The sequence below is a fragment of the Papio anubis genome, chromosome X, assembly GCF_008728515.1.
Source record: "Papio anubis isolate 15944 chromosome X, Panubis1.0, whole genome shotgun sequence".
Taxonomy (NCBI): Eukaryota; Metazoa; Chordata; class Mammalia; order Primates; family Cercopithecidae; genus Papio; species Papio anubis.
The window spans coordinates 23,945,124-23,965,953 of record NC_044996.1 but is presented as its reverse complement, the minus strand read 5'-3'; the positions used below and the strand labels follow the sequence as shown (position 1 = coordinate 23,965,953).

General features: G+C 39.5%; 1 protein-coding gene across 5 annotated transcripts in view; it reads left to right on the top strand.

The window, feature by feature from the left end:
- SLC25A14 (solute carrier family 25 member 14) overlaps nt 1–9,872 on the top strand; it is a 35,231-nt gene extending 25,359 nt beyond the window's left edge. For all 5 annotated transcript variants that reach the window (XM_031660778.1, XM_009198239.3, XM_003918268.4 and 2 more), the window contains 4 exons: nt 1,446–1,570; nt 2,353–2,488; nt 8,414–8,494; nt 9,424–9,872. In XM_031660778.1, the coding sequence (XP_031516638.1) occupies nt 1,446–1,570; nt 2,353–2,488; nt 8,414–8,494; nt 9,424–9,465 (384 nt within the window). In that variant the 3' untranslated portion in view covers nt 9,466–9,872. The remainder of the gene's footprint in view (nt 1–1,445; nt 1,571–2,352; nt 2,489–8,413; nt 8,495–9,423) is intronic.
- Nucleotides 9,873–20,830: the final 10,958 nt, after the last annotated feature.

Below are 20,830 nucleotides of genomic sequence, written 5' to 3'. Positions count from 1 at the left end.
CCAAAAAGAAACCCTTACCGTTTACCCATCACTTCTCATTTCTCCCAGCCCTCCTAGCTGCAGAGAACCACTACTCTACTTTCTGTCTCTATAGATTTGCCTGTTCTAGGTATTTCATGTAAATGGAATCAGGCAATATGTAGAGTTTTGTGACTGGCTTCTTCCACTTAGCATACTGATTTTAAGGTTTATCCATGTTGCAGCATGTATCAGTACTTTATTCTTTTTTATGGCTGAATATTAATTCCATTGTGTGGATATGCCATATTGTATTTGTCCCTTCATCAATTAATGAGCATTTGGGTTCTTTGCACATTTTAGCTATTATAAATACTGCTATGAACATTTCTGTACACATTTTTATATGAACATATATTTTCAGTTCTCTTGGGTATATACCTAGGTGTAAAATCGCTTGCTCATATGGTAATCTGTGTTTAACTTTTTGAGGAAATGCCAAATTGTTTTCTACAGTGGCTGCCCCATAGCATGTAAGGGTTCCTATTTCTTCACTTCCTCACCAACGCTTGCTCTTTTACTTATTTATTTATTAATTAATTTTTTTTTTCGAGGCAGGATCTTGCTGTGTTGCCCAAGCTGGAATGCAGTGGTGCGATCATGGCTCACTGCAGCCTCAGCCTCCCAGGCTCAGGTGATCCTCCCACCTCAGCATCTCAAGTAGCTGTGACTACAGGCACATGCCACCATGCCTGGCTAATTTTAAAATCTTTTTAAGAGATAGAGTCTTACTGTATTGCCCAGGTTTGTCTAGAATTCCTGCTCAAGTGATCCTCCTGCCTCAGTCTCCCAAAGTGCTGGGATTACAGGCATAAGCCACTGCACCTAGCCTTCTTTTACTTAAAAGAAAAATCATTATAGTCCTCCTAGTAGGTATGAAGTGGAATGTCCTTGTGGTTTTGATTTGCATTTCCCTAGTGACTAATGATGTTTAGCATCTTTTCATCTGCGTATTGGCCATTTGTGTATCTTTTTTGAAGGAAATATCTTCAGGTCTTTTGGCCGTTTTAAAATTGGATCGTTTGCCTTTTTTGTTGTAAGAGTTCTTTATATATTCTTGACACCAGTCCCTTATCAGATATATGAGGAGTGGCAAATGTTTTTTTCCCTGTGTGTGTTGGCTCTTCACTTTCTTAGTGGTGTCTTTTGAGTCACAAAAGTTTTTAATTGTGATGAAGTCCAGTTGATCTTTTTCTTTCTTTTGTCTTTTGTGCTTTGGGTGTCATATCAATTATTTTATTTTTAGTATAGCAAGTGAATTGGAAATTTGTAAATGTTCCCTTATTAGTCATTGATTTGAAAGAGTGACCTGTGTACTTCAGACTTGTATTTTTCTGTTACTTTTCAACTCCTGACCTATTTTGTTCACTCTAAGACATCATTCCCTTTATATTTCCTTGGTGCCTAATGTCACTTGTGTTTTGTAGGGTGTGGTTCCAACTGCTCAGCGTGCTGCCATCGTTGTGGGAGTAGAGCTACCAGTCTATGATATTACTAAGAAGCACTTAATATTGTCAGGAATGATGGGTGATACAATTTTAACTCACTTTGTGTAAGTAGGATGGGATGTGCTCATTTTATTTCCAGCATTTTGAGTACAAAAAGTCTCTTTTACTGAAATCCTCAGGTGGAATTTGATAACTGGTACGTATGGCCTAAATACCCTTGTCTCTTCTATTATCAGAACTTCAAGCCTTGTGAACACTTTATACTTCACAGAAATCCCAGGTGCTGTGGGGGCTTGGGTACTTGGGAATATTTTCTAATACAGCAGCCTATCAGAGGTCTGTCTGATTTACATTTGTCCATACACAGCCTCTATATCTAATAAGCACATCTATTATTTGCTTTGGTTAATTTTGTTTGAGAAAGCAAACTTTTCTCAATGGGAATCAGGAAAAAAGGGGTAAATAAGGTCTGTGAAACTAAAGCACAGTTTTTTGGCTAAAGACTGTTGCTAATCTCACTTTACGTTTTCTTTGTCTTGCAACCTTTATGATAATTTTGTTACTCAGATGCATTTGGCATATGATGCTGTGGTTTGAAAAATTTATGTAACTAATAGGTGGTGCATGATGCTTTCTACTTAGGAATCTTATTAGGTTTAGAAACTCTCCTTTTAAAAAGAGGCTGAGTTTCAGATTGAAAACTGAAGCCTTTGAATGATATCTCTTTAGAAAAATTTCCTGTCTCTTTAGATTGTAATGAAAGGCCAAGTGCCAGGTTTTATCTGATGGGTCTGACTTATATTGTACAGTTTACATTTAGCCTAATTTCTGTTTAAGTGGGCAGGGAGTGGAAGTGGGGTCAATCTACTTAAACTTTTCCTTTCAGTTCCAGCTTTACATGTGGTTTGGCTGGGGCTCTGGCCTCCAACCCGGTTGATGTGGTGCGAACTCGCATGATGAACCAGAGGGCAATCGTGGGACATGTGGATCTCTATAAGGGCACCGTTGATGGTATTTTAAAGGTAAGTACATTGTGGATTTGGGTTACAATTTGGTTTTCTTTGATGTCTTAGACCTTCCTTCAGTTCTTATTATTAGTTGCTACATACCATTTTGAAGATGAAAGAATCATATTTTTTAGTAGCTTCTCAGTTATTCCCAGGTAGAAAAGCTGTCTCCTTAGCAGTCTGCCAATTTGCAGTGGTATTTAATATAATGATTCCCATTTGAATGCTTTAAAATACAGGATACTTTTATTAATAGTATCATGTAGAATTAGTGATAGAAAAGACAGTATATCCCCCATTTGCCTACTTCATACAACACAGAGACCCTGCAATAGATAACTCAGTACTTAAGGAAAAAAGCCTGTACTTTATTTCAGTTCAGGGTTATGCTGTTGTTCACTCTGGCTTTGAAAGTTCCTGCTGTTGTGTTTGTGGGAACTGAATATTCTAAAAGTATTACGTAATTACTGGTGATATTATTGCTACTGAAAACAAATTGAGGCTAAAATATGATGTTGCCATATGGTTTCTCTCCTATTATCAGTTTTGTTTAACAATATTACATATTAGACACCATTTTAGTAGTTAGAGAGAAATTACAGATATTACAAAAGTACTATAGGTATACAAACAGATAATCAGTATAGCCTAATAAGTGATAAACTCAGAGTTCTCAATTTGGAAGCATTGAGATAGGCTCCCTGTAGATGGTGGCATCTTGAATAACAATAACTCACATCCACTTAGTGCTTTTTTGTGTGTCAGGAACTGTCCTTATGAGACTTACGTGTATTCGTTCATTGAATCCTCACCATTACCCCACGAGGTAGACACTGAAGCACTGAAAAATTAAGTAAGCTGCCTAAGGTTTCACAGCCACTAAGTAGAACTGGAATTTAAACTCGGATCATTTGACCTCAAACTGACATTTACCTCTCCATTATGGTGCTTTCCTCATATTGGTGGCCAAGGGTTAGATTATAAAGGATACTGAATGCTATATTGAGGTGCTTGACATTTTTTTTAACTTGTCAGGGAGCTGTTGAAAGTTTTTAATCAGATTAGCTTTGCATTAAATAGATCACTTTGGCTTTGTGGAGACTAGATCTACCACAGTGGTTCCTCATCTTGGGTACACATTGGAATCACTTGGGGGAACTTTCTCAGCTCCCTCCTCTACCTTAGACCAATTAACTCAAAACCTGCGGAGTAAGGTCCAGGTGTCAATATTTTAAACTATAGCAGGTGACTGCAATGTTCACCCAAGGTTGAAGACTACTAAGGGGATAAGCCTGGAGCAGTGATTCTTAAAAGTTTAACATGCATCAGAATCACCTGGAGGGCTTGTTAAACTGCCGTTCACTTGGACCCATCTCCAGATTCTGATTTAGTAAGTATGGAGTGGGACCTGGAAATTTGCATTTTTAACAAATTCCCATGCAATACTGATGCTGCTAGTCTGGAGACCACACTTTGAGAACCACTGACCTACAGATAGGGAAGCTGAATAGAAGGCTCTTGTAATCTGAGAAAGAAGGGGTGAAGGCCTGAACTTGAGCATGATAATGGAGATATAGAAGGTGGGACAGAGTCAAGAAAGAATTAGTTGATAGAGTCAACAGGATTTGGTTGACTAGATGTGGAGAGGTGTGGGAGAAAGGAGGTGTCAAAGATAAATTCTGGGTTTTTGGAGTTGGTGACCAGGTGGTGACATTCATTGACAGAGGCATCACAAGAGGAGCAGGTCTTGGGGGAGACATCATAGTTTTGGATACTCAGTTTGATATGCATGAGGAAAATCCAGTGGATACATTTGGATATTCTAGCCCTGACTCAAGACAGGGTTCGTGGATATAGATAAAAGCCCATGGAGTCATTAGCACACAGGTGGTATATAACTGTGGAGAGAGTTGACCAAGGAGAGTAGGTAGAAGAGTTCACAACCTTTTTGCCTTCCCAGCATACTGGAGTACTATAAAGTTCTTTCCTGTAATAATGATTGACTGAGGCAGCAATTCTCAGACCCTGGAAAGTATAGTTTGGCAAAAGCCCCCGTTGGTATTTCTGCATTTGACAATCACTGGTGTAGAGGGAAGAGCACTGGGCCAAGGAAAGAACACTGCAGAATACCAATATTTATTTATTTATTTATTTATTTATTTATTTATACCAATATTTATTTATTTATTTATTTATTTATTTATGCCCAGACTGGAGTGCAGTGGTGCGATCTCGTCTCACTGCAACCTCTGCCTCCTGGGTTCAAGCAATTCTCCTGCCTCAGCCTCCTGAGGAGCTGGGATTACAGGCACCCGCCACCACACCTGGCTTATTTTTGTATTTTTAGTAGAGACAGGGTTGCACCATGTTGGTCAGGCTGGTCTCGAGCTCCTAACCTCATGATCCGCCTGCCTTGGCCTCCCAAAGTGTTGGGATTACAGGTGTAAGCCACCGTGCCCTGCCCGGAATACCAATTTTTAAGATCTTGGCAGATGAGGAACCTAGGAAAGACACCAAAGATGAGGAAACTTAGAGAGTAGTGTCATGGGAGCCAAAGGAGGAGTTTCAAGAAGGAATGAGTGGTTACTTAATGTCACATACAATAGAGATCTAATATGATAAGGACTGCAAAGCGTCTGTTGGATTTAATATTTTTTAGAAGGTTTGGTGAATTGGTGTTTGCAAAAGCCAGTTGCTGTGCATTGAGGAGTGTGTTTGATTATTCATTCAAGTAATAAAAAAGAAAAAAATCAAGCTGACGCTTGAAGAGCACCCCCGCCGCCACCAAAAAATGAAAGAAATGTTTGTCTTATGTGCTAAGCACTGTTCTAGGTTGTTGAGGATGTATTGGTAAATAAACCATAATGTCCCTGTCTTTATGACACTTGGATTCTCATAGAAGGAGATAAACACAGGAAGTAATAATAGATAGACAGGTGTAAGAGCACTGTTTCAAGAAGATTGGCTAAAAGATTTACTATACAATAATATAGTAATAGCTAATATTTATTGAATACTTATTCTGTCCCAGGCACTGTACATGGAGTATATCCTTTAACTCTCACAGCAACACTGTGGAGTAAATATTATCTTTCCTATTTTATAAAGGAGGAAACTTAGGTTCAGAGTAGCTAAATAATAACTTACACAAGATTACATAGCTAATAAGAGGCAGATCTGAGACTTAATCCACAATCTGTTTCATTCCAAAGTTTCTACTTACAACCACTATGCTGTTTTGAATCTGCAGAAACATGTTTTTATGTTGGTAGTAACCTTTAAGTACTTACATTTGCTCAGTCATTTACTTATGTGCTACTAAAAATTTTTAATAGCAGTCATTTTTTTAAATGACTTTGTTCTATTTTGCCATTATGTGTAATAGCATCATACTTTATTATTTTGTCTATGCTTGTCTATAGAAGTTCTTTGTTTTCACACAACTGCCTTATGCCAAAAGGTACCTCCCAGTTCTCATGTTGTGAAGAAATTGGTCACTGTTTTTGGAAATTTATAAAGATTCAAGCTGGGTGCTGTGGCTTGCATCCTGTAGTCTTAGTTATTCGGGAGGATTGCTTGAGTCAGAGTTTGAGGCTGCAGTGAGCTACGTAGGCTTGCCACTGCACTCCAGTCTAGGCGACAGAGCAAGACCATGTTTCTTAATTAAAAAAAAAAAAAAAAAGATCCAGATGGCTCATAAGAGTGTTAGAGACCCTTACTGTTTTTGTGTTCACCTCTTCAACAAATACTTACGGGAAAATTTCTTGTGCCAGACACTGTGTTAGGTGGTGGTGACACAATGGTGAACAAACAAAGCTAGTTTCTGATCTCTTGGAGATTACATTCTAGTTGAGGGAGACACAATAAACACACAATGCACAGTATAATTTTAGATAGAAATAGATGCTATGCAGAAAACAACAGCATATTGCAGTAGTGACTCAGTAGTGGGGAACTACTTCAGCAAGGATGGTCAAGAAAAACCTCTGAGGAGGTGACATTTGAGCTGAGATCTGAATGATGATGAATTGGCCATGAGAGCTGGGAGAAAAGCATTTCATAAAGAGGGAACAGGTTACTAAAGGTCTGAGTTGGAAATAAGCTGGACATGTTCAAGGGTTAGAAAGAAAGCTAGTGTGGCTGAATGTGTGGTGAATAAAGGGAGAAACTAGTAGGAAATGAAACTGGAGAGAAAGGCAGCAGCTAAATCATGTAGGATCCTACAGGTCTTTGCAGAGAATTTGTAATTAGAATGAAATCCACCAGGAAGCCATTTGAGAGCTTTAAGCAGGAAGTGATATGCTCTGATTTATAATTTTAAAAGATTGTTCTAGCTTCTAGGTAGAGATTTTAGACCAATTAAAAGTCTATTGTGGTAGTCCAGGTAAGAGATTATGAGATTGGATGGTCTCTCAGAGGTCTCTTGTCATTTAACAGTCTAGTTCTAGGTTATTCACATCTAGGCTTTATTTGGGGTGATTTTCACAATTTTCCAACATCAGTTTTGGTCTTAGACCTTTACTATTTGCTGAAGATCCACTGGGGGAAACATATTACCACTATATCTTCATAAATATTGTGCTTATTATTTTACTGTTTGTTCCCAAAAGTGGTTAGTAAGGGTAATTATCTCTAGTATACTTAATGAACAGGATGGGATAAAGGATATTTACAACTCTGGCTTCTCATATTATTGTCTTATACAAATATTTCGTTTTTTTAGAATTGTGGTGGGTTTCACTTTACTATTGGAAAGGCAAAATAACATTTTTCAATGTCTAACACAATGCCTAACACACTGTAGTTACTTAATAGATATTTGTCCATTATATATGAACCATTTCTGCTGGCTAAATTCAGCACATGCCACCAGTTTATAATGTTTATGCATAATTTATCATTTAATTCTCATAACCATGTATATAAGATCCCTGTTGTATAAAGTAGGAAACCAAAACTCAAAACACTTCACATTTTTCTTCATGTAATCCTCAAAGCATTCACATGAGGTAGGCCATGGCATTATATAGAATTTATAATGATGAAACAGACTCAGAGAAGAATAATAACTTGCCCAACTTTCTATTTTCTTACCCTGCTTTAGTTTTCTTTGTAGCATTTATTTTTGGATATAATATATATCAATTTGTGTATTTGTCAGCCCCACTAGAATATACACTCCATGAGGGTAGAGACTGCTGTGTAGGTTACCTATTGCTGTGTAACACATTACTCCAAAACTCACTGCCTTAAACATTTGTTATTTTGCAGTTTCTATGGGCCAGGGATTGCAACACAGCTTAGCTGATTCTAGCTTAGGCTGTCTCCTGAGGTTGTAGTTCATATGTCAACTAGGGTTGCTGCCATCTAAAGGCTTGACAGGCTGGGATAGCTGCTTCAATGATCACTTGTGCAGCTGTTGGCTGGAGCCCTCAGTTCCTCACCATGTAGTCCTCTCTTCATCATATAGCAGATGGTTTCCTCTAGAGTGAATGAATCCAAGAGAGAATAAGACAGATGCTTTATTATATATAATATATATTTTATAACCTAGCAATAGAAGTGACATATGTTCACTACTACTGTATTCTGTTGGTGACACAGACCAAATACTATGAGGTGGAGGCTACACAAGGGTACAAATAACTGGAGGTAGGGTTCATTGGGGGCCATCTTGGAGGCTGGCTACCATAGACACTTCTTCTGTCTTGTTTATTAGTATATTCCCAACATCAAGAATGGTGCTTTGCATATGTATGGTAGGTAAATATTTATTGATTAAGTGGGTGGATGGATTTAGACTACAGATGAATTTAAAATGGACCTTCAGAGAAAAGACTATTCATGGAGCCATAAGTTGCTCTGAGGTGGGAGTGGAAGGTGATGTCAAATGTAGAGAAAGGTGAATTCACTCTGTTTTTGGTTATATCTTTCCTGCAGATGTGGAAACATGAGGGCTTTTTTGCACTCTATAAAGGATTTTGGCCAAACTGGCTTCGGCTTGGACCCTGGAACATCATTGTATCCTTTGAGAGGATGAAAGCAAGTGCTTCAAGCTCCCAGATAATTCTAGGCTATGGGAAGGAAAATTTGATTATTAAAGCCTTTTAGGCTAGTGAGAAACTCAAGCATCCCATTGGTGACCCTTGAGAATGGAATTAAGTAGAGAAACAGCTTTCAATTGGAGGCTAATACAAACTAAAGGGGATGGAAAAGATATGTCAAACTTTACTCTTTAAAACAAAATGACAACAAACACAGCTAATCTGGAAGGGGCTATGAAGTTTTTAGAAACCCTGATGGAAGAAGCCTACAGGAAAGTCCATGCTGAGGTGGTTCAGATTTCCTACCCCTAACTGTAGGACCAAAATAGCTGGGAAATAAAAACAGGACAGAAGACATTCATGGGGTGACGGAATCCACAGCCAAGTAGGCTTCTTTCTTCATGGGTGAATCTGTCTCCTTCAGTTGTGTTTAGAGTGCCTCCTAAGTGCAGAGCCATGTATTGGATACTGTGTGTGGTGTTGTGTGTATAATGGCAAGCACCACAGCGTTGGAAAGTAATTCCCTGCCCTTGTGGGGTCTGTAGACAGAGAGAGGGTATCTCGTTCCCTCTTGGAATCACTCTGATCTTATATGTTATCATTGATGTTCTTGGTTACTGTGTGTGTGTGTGTGTGTGTGTGTGTGTGTGTTTGTCCTGTTTTCCCCTGAAGACTGCAAATATATTAAGAGTTTTACTCTGTTTATGTTGTTCGATGCTAGTGATCTAAATGGGCACATGGTAGGCACGCAACACATGCTTGATTTGACAGGTAGTGTTTTAAAAAAGATTTTAAAGCAAATGAAGCTTAGAATAGCATAGACTAATTTAAGAGAATGCAATGCTAATTTTAGAACTAGCTTTGGCTTTCAGTATCAACCTGGTGATCTTCCTTGACTTACTCCAGTTTTTTATTACATACGAGCAGCTAAAGAGGCTTCAAATCTAAGAACTGAATTATATGTGAGCCCAGCCCTGCCAGCCTTTCTACTCCTTTGCCCTTTTCCCATGTTCTGATGTATTTTGACAATGTCGTAAGTGTTTACCAAGCCGTTGGTCTCCTAAGAGCCTCCTGATGGAAGAACAGTGGGGTGATTCAAAGTTATTTCTATGTTTGTGTTACCATGTTAACTTTTCCCCGAGAGAAAGTGTTAACATTGAGACTCTGGCCCCAGATTGGTATCTTCTATGAAGATGGATACTGATGGGTGACATTGAAAACGGCCTGCTTTCCAAATGTGGTTAAATGTAATTGGTTAGCCCCAGACTTGGGCTAGAGCAGAAGGCATAGGCCAGGGTGGTTATTGCTATATGTGTTACAGACCTCGGTTCTCATTAAAGTATTTATTGGCAGAATCACTTTGTCTTTGTCTTCATTTACTATTTTCTCCTTTGCCAACTCTTGAAATTACATTCTCCAGAGAGTAATAAAAAGAAGATGTCTATGAAATTGAGACTGGACTCTTAAAGTGCACTTTTATGAGATGAGAATGAGTGCATTGTGTTTTCCCACTGCCATTCATGGGCATAATGCCACTGCTAAACGTTGGGCAGGTGGTTCTTTCTTAAACATGAATAAACAAGCAAGTGGCTCATTTGGAAGTTTCTACAGGTAAAAAGCTAAAAAAAAAAGGCTTAAAATAGAAGCCTGCTCCCAGGGTTCTAATCATCTTACAGGTGTAAAGTTCTGGCTACTTTTTTTGTACTGGAACAGAGCCCGGCTCATTGTAGGCACTCAGATATTTGTGGAATTAATAGTTCTTCATCTTTATCCATTCATTAAGTTGTTCAACATTTATTATGTATCTATTATGTCTAGATTCTGGGACTATAAAATGACTAAGACATAGTGTCTGTTTTCAAGCTCATATTATAGAGGAAGAACAGATTTGTAAGTAAATAATTACAGTAGGACCTAAATACTATGTAAGAGATAAACAAAATGCTGTGTGGGAGCACAGAGGAGGAACAGCCTTACCTAGAGGATTTGCCAAAGGCTTCATAGCAGAAATGACACTTGAGCTGAGACAGAGGAAGAGTCGATGTTACCATGAGGATAAGGCATTATACATTTTGACAAATGTATAATATGTATCTATCATTATAGAATCATATAGAATGGTTTCACTGCCCTAAAAATCCTCTATGTTCCTCTTATTCATTCCTTCCTCTCCCCTAACCTCTGGCAACCACTGAGGCTTTTTACTGTCTCCATGTTTTTGCATTTTCCAGAATGTCGTATAGTTGGAATCATACTTTTCAGACTGGCTTTTTAAACTTACTTATATGCATATAAGGTTCCTCCATGTCTTTTCATGGCTTGATAGGTCATTTCTTTTTAGTACTGAATAATATTCCGCTGTCTGGATGTACCAGTTTATTCATTCACCCACTGAAGGACATCTTAGTTGCTTCCAAGTTTTGACAATTATGAATCAAACTGCTATAAATATTTGTGTGTAGGTTTTTGTATAGACATTTTCAACTCATTTAGGTAAATATAATACCAAGGAGCACAATTGCTAGATGGTACGATAAGAGTATGTTTAGTTTTGTAAGAAACTGCCAAACTGTCTTGTGAAGTGGCTGTACCATTTTGCATTCCCAGCAGCAATGAATGAGAGCTATTGTTGCTCCACATCTTCTCCAGCTTTTGGTGCTGTCATCAGTTTGGATTTTGGCCCTTCTGATAGGTGGGCAGTGGTATCTCATTGTTTATATTATTAATTTTTAAAAACATTTACTATATCCATCAGATACCCTACTCATACCCAAATTAGCAAAAGGGAACCCATTATTTTTTCACAATAGTGCAGGCTGAAAATAGTTTTTTTTTCTGTTGCCCAGGATGGAGTGCAGTGGCGTGATCTTGGCTCACTGCAACCTCCACCTCCCGGGTTCAAGTGATTCTCCTGCTTCAGCCTCCTGAGTAGCTGGGATTACAGGCGCCCGCCACATACCTGGCTAATCTTTTTGTATTTTCAGTAGAGACCGGGTTTCACTATGCTGACCAGGCTGGTCTCGAACGCCTGACCTCAGGTGATCCGTCCGCCTCAGCCTCCAAAGTCCTGGGATTACAGGTGTGAGTCACTGTGCCTGGCCTGAAAATAGTTTCTTGAAGGATTTATATCCATTGCAAAATGGCTTTAATTCACCTCAACCTAAATATTATTCCTTCAGAAAAACCTTCCAGTGATTTCCTCTCCCCCAATGTAAATAACTTTCCTCATTATAATTTCATATACCACATATCAGAATTTATATCTGTATTATATGTGTGTGATTATTTCACTAATTTCTGTATCTCCCATCATTTGGGGTTCCATGAAAATAGGGATTATGTCAGTTTTTTTCACTACTGGGTTCTCAGTGCTTTATACAGTTATGTGCACTTAGTACACATTTGTTAAATGAGTAAATGAATTGGTCTGTATCCAAAGGATCTGATTAAATGCCTAAAACATAGGAAAGGTTCAACAAATACTGTGGAATTTAAATTGAATTAAATTAAAATTTGATTAACTGGGCGTGGTGGCCTGTAATCCCAGCTACTAGGGAGGCTGAGGCAGGAGAATCGCTTGAACCCGGGAGGCGGAGGTTGCAGTGAGCCAAAATCATGCCACTGCACTCCAGCCTGGACGACAGAGCAAGACCCCGTCTCAAAAAATAAAAAAATAAAAAAAATTTTGAATTATTAGGAAAATGGCTGTAAGCTAAGGATTACTAAAGGTATGAGCAAGTAGGGCAGTGTTTTCCATGGTTTTAGTACTATGTATCTGCTGGTGACTTCCAAATATACATCCTCAGCCTATACTTCTCCCTTGAACTCCATACTTCTATGTCCCACTGCTTATTTTACATCACTCATAAAGTCTAATAGGCACAAGTTGGGTTCAGTGGCACACATCTGTAGTCCCAGCTAACCCAGGAGGCAGAGGTGGGAGGATCACTTGAGCCCAGGAGCTCAAGGCCAACCTGGACAACATAACAAGACCCTGTCTCTAAAAAATAAAGTCTTAAATGACACTTCACAAAACAAAATTCTGGATTTGCCCCTAAAAACCCTTTTAGTGGCTCAGGCCTTGAAGTAATCCCTAATTCTGCTTGCTGTCTTCCACAACCCACATCCTTTCCCCTAGCAAGTCATATTTGAAGGGATAAAATGATAACCAAAATTTGTAGGTTGTAAGATGCAAAAACTTTCAACTTTTTCCCCCTTTTTCTGAGAGGCTGGAGAATGAAACAACTCAGATAATAGTAGCTAATTAATAGCTTAATTAATAATTATTAACTATTAATAATAGGTAATACAGAGTATGGGTTTTATTATGTGCCAGGTACTGTTTAAGTATATTGTGTTTATACTCTGTCTACATCCTTACAACCAGCCCTATGAGAGTAGGTACAATTCTGCTTTTTCAGATGAGAAACTGAGGCACAGAAAGGTGAAATACTTTTGCCTCTAAAACATGACAGAGTCAGGATTCTAGCCCAGGCAGTCTGGCTCATGATCCCATACTTACAATCACTATGCTTGAAGTGTACTGACTTAACTTTGTCCAGTGTCACTTAAAGTTTATGGCAGGTGAGCAGTAAAGAATATTGATTTCATTAATTCCCCTATCTTTATAGCACCCTGGGAGAAAGAAGGTCAATAGTTTTTGTGGTTGGTCACTCTTTATCACTTAACAGTAATACTGGATTAAGATTATTTTCCTGGAGACCTGTGACTGCAAATACATCACTTCCCCTTTCTCCACTTTCTCCCACTTCTCCCTCTTCCCTTTGTTGGCCTTTCTTCTCCATGACCTCCTTCACTGCTCCACCCCCTTCTTCCTCCAGTCTGAGGACAATTCACTAGGGGCAGCACAACAGGGTTCAAAAAGAGGGTCTTGCAGTCAGAGATGGCACACCAGAACAACATGAACTTCTTACTGTTTTATGTAAGACCATTTGTTGAAGAATGTGGAATTATTGATACAGATGCCACTAGTTTGAAATTTAGTAATTTGGACATGGGGCTAGGCTTTCCACCCTTTCTCCTCCAATGGAAAGAAAAATTTTCTTATGCTTATAAACAAATTTATAGGAGGAATGATTACTATGAACCTGATTATAAATTAAATCTCTATTCACCACAGCATGTCACTTAAGGGGTAACATTTTTATTAGCCTAATCCAGTCAGGATGTTTCATGTAAATTAAACTAATAAAATTACTGGGTATTAAAAAATAAATATCTTCATGTCTTCTCAAAATGGCCTCTATGTGTGTGTGTGTGTGTGTGTGTGTGTGTGTGTGTGTGTGTATATATATATATATATATATATATTTTCTTTTGAGATGGAGTCTCCCTCTGTTGCCCAGGCTGGAGTGCAGTGGTGCAACCTTGGCTCACTGCACCCTCCGCCTCCTGGGTTCAAATGATTCTCCTGTCTCACTCAGCCTCTCAAGTAGCTGAGATTACAGGCATGCGCCACCACACTCGGCTAATTTTTGTATTTTTAGTAGAGACGGGGTTTCGCTATGTTGGCCAGGCTGGTCTTGAACTCCTGACCTCAGGTGATCCACTCACCTTGCCCTCCAAAAGTGCTAGGATTACAGGTGTGAGCCACCTCACCTGGCCAATAATTCTTATTTCTGAGGTTTCACTGTTAAATGATATTTCTTCTCTCTATTCAGTGTCTCAGCATCAGAATTCAGTTGTATTTTGGGCTGTGCTTTACTTACTATAAACACTTCATGCATCCTTGTCTCCCATTTATTTTGTAAATAAGAAAAACCATTTAACACTTTCATTGTATAAGACACGAAGGGACCTGGTAATATTAAAGTGGTGGTTGGAATTTTGGATAAGAAATGTTTGGATTATGAGTCTGTTTTTCACATTTGAAATGATCTCAGAGCCATTCAGCTATGATTTCTTGGTTTAGTTTTCTCACCTTTTTTTTTTTTTAACTACTTCTGAGATGATATAATACCCATTTGCTTTTCTATAGGAAATGCTTTCATATTTGTTGAATGGCTCAATGGACACATCTGCAAAAATACTAAGGAGGGATTGGTGAGTAAAAGCACATTGAACAGTTTTGTTAGACAGCATGGCATTTTACTGGGCCTGTGACTGTGTTATCTCAGCAAGTTTATCAGCTTTTTAGTGGCTTAATGTCAACACAATTGAGAGAACTGGAACTGATACGGATGTATCATGGTAAATGAGAACTGTGATTCAATCATGGGATTGTTGGGCAACATATACCAAATAAAAACAAACCTAAGCAGATGAAGAGAGCCCCTCAGGCTTTTGGCCCTACGGGGTTTTAGTTTCCCCAGTGCTTGATAGCAAGTGAATCCCGTCTGCCCCATTGTGTACAAGGCGCTTTGAAACAAACAGGAACTGCTTTGTGCATTAAAACAGACTCTTAGACTCTTAGCAGCTGCATCAGTCGTTTCTAGGACTCCTCATGAGAGGGCTCTTTGAGCCCAGTGGCTGATTATGGTCCCAACAGCTTGTAAATCCAGGGAACATATGGCTGAGTAGTAGCATGTTAAGCTCTCATGCACTTTACCCTGCCATGGTTGATCCATTAGGTGAAGCATATCTTGCCCTTTCAGCAAACTGCAAGACTATGGCTTCAAGGCTTCATTCAGCAAATTCAAGAATGGTTTCCTAGCTCTGTGTGAAAATGTTTTCTTATTCTCATGTCTACTTAGCATTTTATGGAGCAACTACGTCCGAAAATTTTAAGAACCAAAGCACTGAAATCGATATCTGGATATCACACTGCGCTGTATTGATGATGAAGTTGTACTCTGTGAGAGGCATTCTTAAACTACTGTGTTCTGTTCGTTCAGATTTCTGAATTTGCAGAAGGCAGATGAACCCTAGCAGTAGGCCATATCAAAAAGTTTTCTTTTGTAAAAATAATAATAATAATAATAATAATAAAAGCAACTGGTTAAATTCCTTAGTATGGTTTATTCTTTCAGGAAGCCATGTGCTTTTATCTCTTTGGGATATTCCTATCAGTGTGGTCTGTTCATTTATCGCTCACTAATGACTTCTCTTAGCAGATATCTCAGGGAAATGTTACACTTCAAGAAATGCCAGCAGAAATGTGAATCAAAATTCTTGGCCCGGTGCAGTGGCTCATGTGTGTAATCCCAGCACTTTGGGGGGCTGAAGTGGGCGGATCACGAGGTTAGGAGTTCAAGACCAGCCTGGCCAATATGGTGAAATGTTGTCTCTACTAAAAAAATACAAAAAATTAGCTGGGAGTGGTGGTGTGCACCTGTAGTCAGAGCTACACAGGAGGCTGAGGCAGGAGAATCACTTGAACCTGAGAGGTGGAGGTTGCAGTGAGCCAAGATCGTGCCACTGCACTCCAGCCTGGGCAACAGAGTGAGACTCCATCTCAAAAAAAATTACTTATAAATATTTAATGCTCCTTGATCTAGTAATATTGCTTGGTGAATTTATTCTAAGGAATGGGACAGAGACATGCCAATGATTTATACACAAAGATATTTATCATGGTATTATAACAGAAATTAGAAATAACCTAAGTTTTAGCACACTATAGGGAAATAGTTAAAGTATTGTATAATTTGTTGAAAAAGCATGCAACCATTACAAGTTGTGTTTTTGAAAAAGACTTGATGACATAGGAAAATATACACAATATAATGTTAAGTGAAAAAAAACAGATGAAGGAGAATAACAGTGGTCATCTCTGGATAGTATAATTATGGGTACTTTTGTGATTTCCTATGTTTGCAAAATTTTTTTAATGAACAAAAGTTTTTATAATTGTAAAAGAAATAGTAAACATCATTTATATATCAATCTATACCTCTAGAAGATATCCCAGCAAAGCTGGGGCAATTTTAGCACATAGCTCTCAATAAATGTTTGTGAGATAGGTAAGTGGATGGACAGACAGATGAATGAATGAATGACAATTGGCATTTGTAGGCACCACCATTGATTTATAAGATTGCAGAAATAACAAGTGAAGATTTGTTAATTAAAAGGAGAAAATTCCAGACCAGTCAGCAGTTTGAAGGATGACGTGGAAAGTACTGAAGGAGCCACAAAATTGAGTGACTGACAGTAGCCGAGGAATTGTGGTCTGTCATTGGGTCCATTGCTATTCTTGTTTCTGCTGATTCTATGTGTGTCCTTAAGTATCTTGTGCCTGCTGTTTTCACTGGTCTCTATTCAGTTTGGCCAGTGACTGAGCATGGTGAGAATGAAATCAAGGTCATGAGTTCAATTCCCATTTGAACTAGTTAACACTTCTCCTTCTAGGGAGGAGATATCCCAAGGTTATCTCTGGCTCACACTGGACATATGGACAAGCAGGGGTATGGTGGTCAGGGCAACCTGCCTCTAACACTTCTGAAACCACTTGAAACACCTCTGTACAGAGGGCTATAGTGTCCTTATGTTCTTTGAGAATAGTCCTCTGAAATTGAGGTGTTGATATGTATAACATTTCCTACCTAAGGAATTTTTTTTTTTTTTTTTTTTTTTTTTTTTTTTTTTTTTTTTTTTTTTGAGACGGAGTCTCACTGTGTCTCCCAGGCTGGAGTGCAGTGGCGCGATCTCGGCTCACTGCAAGCTCCGCCCCCCGGGTTCACGCCATTCTCCCGCCTCAGCCTCCCAAGTAGCTGGGACTACAGGCGCCCGCTACCGCGCCCGGCTAGTTTTTTGTATTTTTAGTAGAGACGGGGTTTCACCATGTTAGCCAGGATAGTCTCGATCTCCTGACCTTGTGATCCACCCGCCTCGGCCTCCCAAAGTGCTGGGATTACAGGCGTGAGCCACCGCGCCGGGCCTACCTAAGGAATTAATATAAAACTTAGTCATGTTACAATTTTTATTACAAATTCAGCCTGGTGCAGTGGCTTCCTCCTGTAATCACAGCACATTCAGAGGCTGAGGTGGGAGGATCACTCAAGACGATCATGAACAACATAGGAAGACCCTGTCTCTACAAAATATAAATAAATTAGCTGGGCATGCTGGCATGTGCCTGTGTTCCCAGTTACTCAGGAAGCTGAGGTGGGAGGATCGCTTGAGTCTGGGAAGTTGAAGCTATAGGGAGCCATGATCACAACACTGCACTCCAGCCTGGGTGATGAGTGAGACCCTGTCTCTTAAAACAAAAACACCACAGATTCACAGTAAGCTGTTCATGGAAATAATAAATGGGACTGATTGGCCTACATTGCATCCTACAAGGTATTAATATCTGGGATGTTTTGATCACCTTGCTGAACTAAATCTGGCTTCTTGGTAAGCCCATCAGGAGATAACAGTAGATGTGTGAATGAAATCTAAATGTTTTCAGTACATTCCCTTGTCTGTGAAGGAGCCTGCATCAAAGAAAGCCATTAGACTTTTGCGTAGCATCCTGTATGTCTGCTCTTGGTGACTTATTAAACACAGTGTTTTGAGACGGAGTCTCACTCTGTCACCCAGGCTGGAGTGCAGTGGCGTGATCTCGGCTCACTGCAACCTCGGCCGCCCAGGTTCAAGTGATTCTCCTGCCTTAGCCTCTTGAGTAACTGGGATTACAGGCGCCTGCCATTGCGCCTGGCTAATTCTTGTATTTTTAGTAGAGATGGGGCTTCACCATATTGGTCAGGCTGGTCTTGAGCTCCTGACCTCATGATCCACCTGCCTCAGCCTCCCAACATGCTGGGATTACAGGCGTGAGCCACCGTGCCTGGTGAAACACAGTGTTTTTAATTATGATTACTCTTAAATCCAATTACCATACTAGTGCCAATGCCTTGTTTGTATCTGCTCTGTCTTGATACTGCTAAGGTATTAGATTTATTGTTTGTCTTTTTAAACCTGAATCACCTCTCATTACTCATTTTTAAAAATCTTATTCAGGGGTTGAGGAATTCATAGTTCTGAGTCCAATTGTCCTTGTCCTATATGTCATAATATCTGAATATGAGGGACTCCCTTAAATGGGTCAACTGACCGTTTAGTTCAGGGTGTTTAAGGAAGAGGAAGAGAACTGACATTTTTGAGCACTAACAGTGTGCTGTAGTTTACTAGATATTTACATATATATTATCTGAGTTAATCTTCAATATTACCATGTAAAGTAGGCATTATTACCCCACTTTGATGAATGAGGGATCTAGTTTGAGAATTTAAATGACTGAATTATCATTTGAACACTGGTCTGTTGGATTTCAAGACCTGTGATTTTTCCACTGCACATACTGACTCCCAGGGGTAGCAGAGTTTCTTAGATTGAACCTAACAACACACTAATCACCTCCCCTCCCCTCCCCTCCTGCTTTTCTGTATTTAAAAAAATATATATATTTTATTTTTAATTGATAAATAATTGTATATATTACATGGGGTACAATGTGATGTTGATATATATATGTTTAAAATGTGGAATGATTAAATCAGACTAGTTTACTTTTTTCTTTTTTTTTTTGAGACAGAGTCTCGCTCTGTCACCCAGGCTGGACCACAGTGGCACGATCTCGGCTCACTGCAAGCTCTGCCTCCCGGGTTCACGCCATTCTTCTGCCTCAGCCTCCCGAGTAGCTGGGACTACAGGTGCCCGCCACCACGCCCGGTTAATTTTTTTTTTTTGTATTTTTAGTAGAGACAGGGTTTCACCATGTTAGCCAGGATGGTCTTGATCTCTTGACCTCATGATCCGCCCGCCTTGGCCTCCCAAAGTGCTGGGATTACAGGCGTGAGCCACTGCGTCTGGCCTTTTTTTTTTTTTTTTTTCCTAAAAGGACCTTGGCTTCAGAATTAACTTTAATTTTCATTCCATTTTGCTTATATTACCTTGACAAGATCAGTCCTTTGTAGCAAGGCCAGGATTTAAGCTTTGAACCACCAGTAAGGAGGACATTGGTTTGAGCCTGCTTTCAATTTTGTCCAAAATCCAGTTATTCATATTTTACCTAGTTCCCAGTAACTCATAATACAATCCAAGAATGTGCCTTATTGCTGGCCTGGTACTTGCTGGATGCTCAGCATTTCAAAGCATATTGGGTTCCATCATCCACTTGAGAGCCAAAAAGTTCTTCAGTTGTAGGAACACGATGCTTGCTATGGTGAAAGAAAGTATGTTTCTCCTCTGGGCCAGACTGGTAAGCAAAGCGACTGCAAAAAATTTACCAAAGGTGGGTTGATGTGTATGTAGTAGAATAGATCATTGAGAAACAGACCATTTGGGCTGAAGAAGATACAGGGTGAAGGTAGGGAGAAGGAAATTTTCAAGAGTAGGGAAACCGAAAGGGATGATTATTATCCTCTGAATGACTGAGGAAAGAAAGCTGAGAGTTAATCTAAGACAAACGGGGGATTAAGAAAATCCGAGTGCAAAGCATAGTGGTGTGGTGACATCCTTTGAAAGGAGGGTGGCTGGATTCCATCCAGGTCTAAACATTATAATTTGTGATTAGAATGAAAATTTTCAAGGGCCTCTTGGAGTTAGCCATTACACGTTGGATTCAAATACATCCTCAGGTCATTAATTTAGGGATATTGAGGGATTAACCAACCTAAGGTTGTTTCGGTATCAAATCCTAGACAAGTTAATTCATACTGGTTTGGTTTCTTCTTGCCTTCTTTTGCTGTCAACTTGGCAGCTTTCTGGGGCAGTATTACAGTTTAAGGTCTTGAGAGCCAAACTCTCTAGCAATCCACTGTGGAGACCAGGAGGTTTTGGAGAGGGTTATAGGGAAGCTCAGGAAAGCAGAGAGCGGTTCCTGAGTGTCTTCGCCATTCTGTTCTTGAATTTTTGCTGCCAGGTTGCCCAGAGGGAAACTGAGCATAATTTCCATCTGCCAACCTTGTCATTTTCTGTACCCCACAGAAAGGAGGATGAGGCACCTGCTCCTCAGCTGGTCTCCCGTGCAACAGTTTCTTAGGAAAATGTAAATTGGGGAGTAAGTGGAAGGAGCCCCGAGGAGCAAAGTGGCTCCAGTCTGGAGAGCTTGGCTGTGCCTGTCTTGGTACCCACCTTTTTTCTCTCCCTTTCCCTCCCAGTGCCTCAGAATTTGTGATCCAGCATTGTCATCAGCAAGTAGCTACAAGTGACATATGAGGCCATCTTAAGGGAAGGGGCAGCAGAGGGTTAAAAGGTGATGGATTGGGACCGTTAACAGCAGAAGTAATCACAAGATAGTGTTTCTTTGGCAAATAGCCTATTTTGAACATCATGAGGTGTGGGAAAACACAAGCTTTAGATGAATTGAGGTTTCTACCTTTTAGGCACATTCACCATATAAAATCTCTGATTAATATCAGTAAG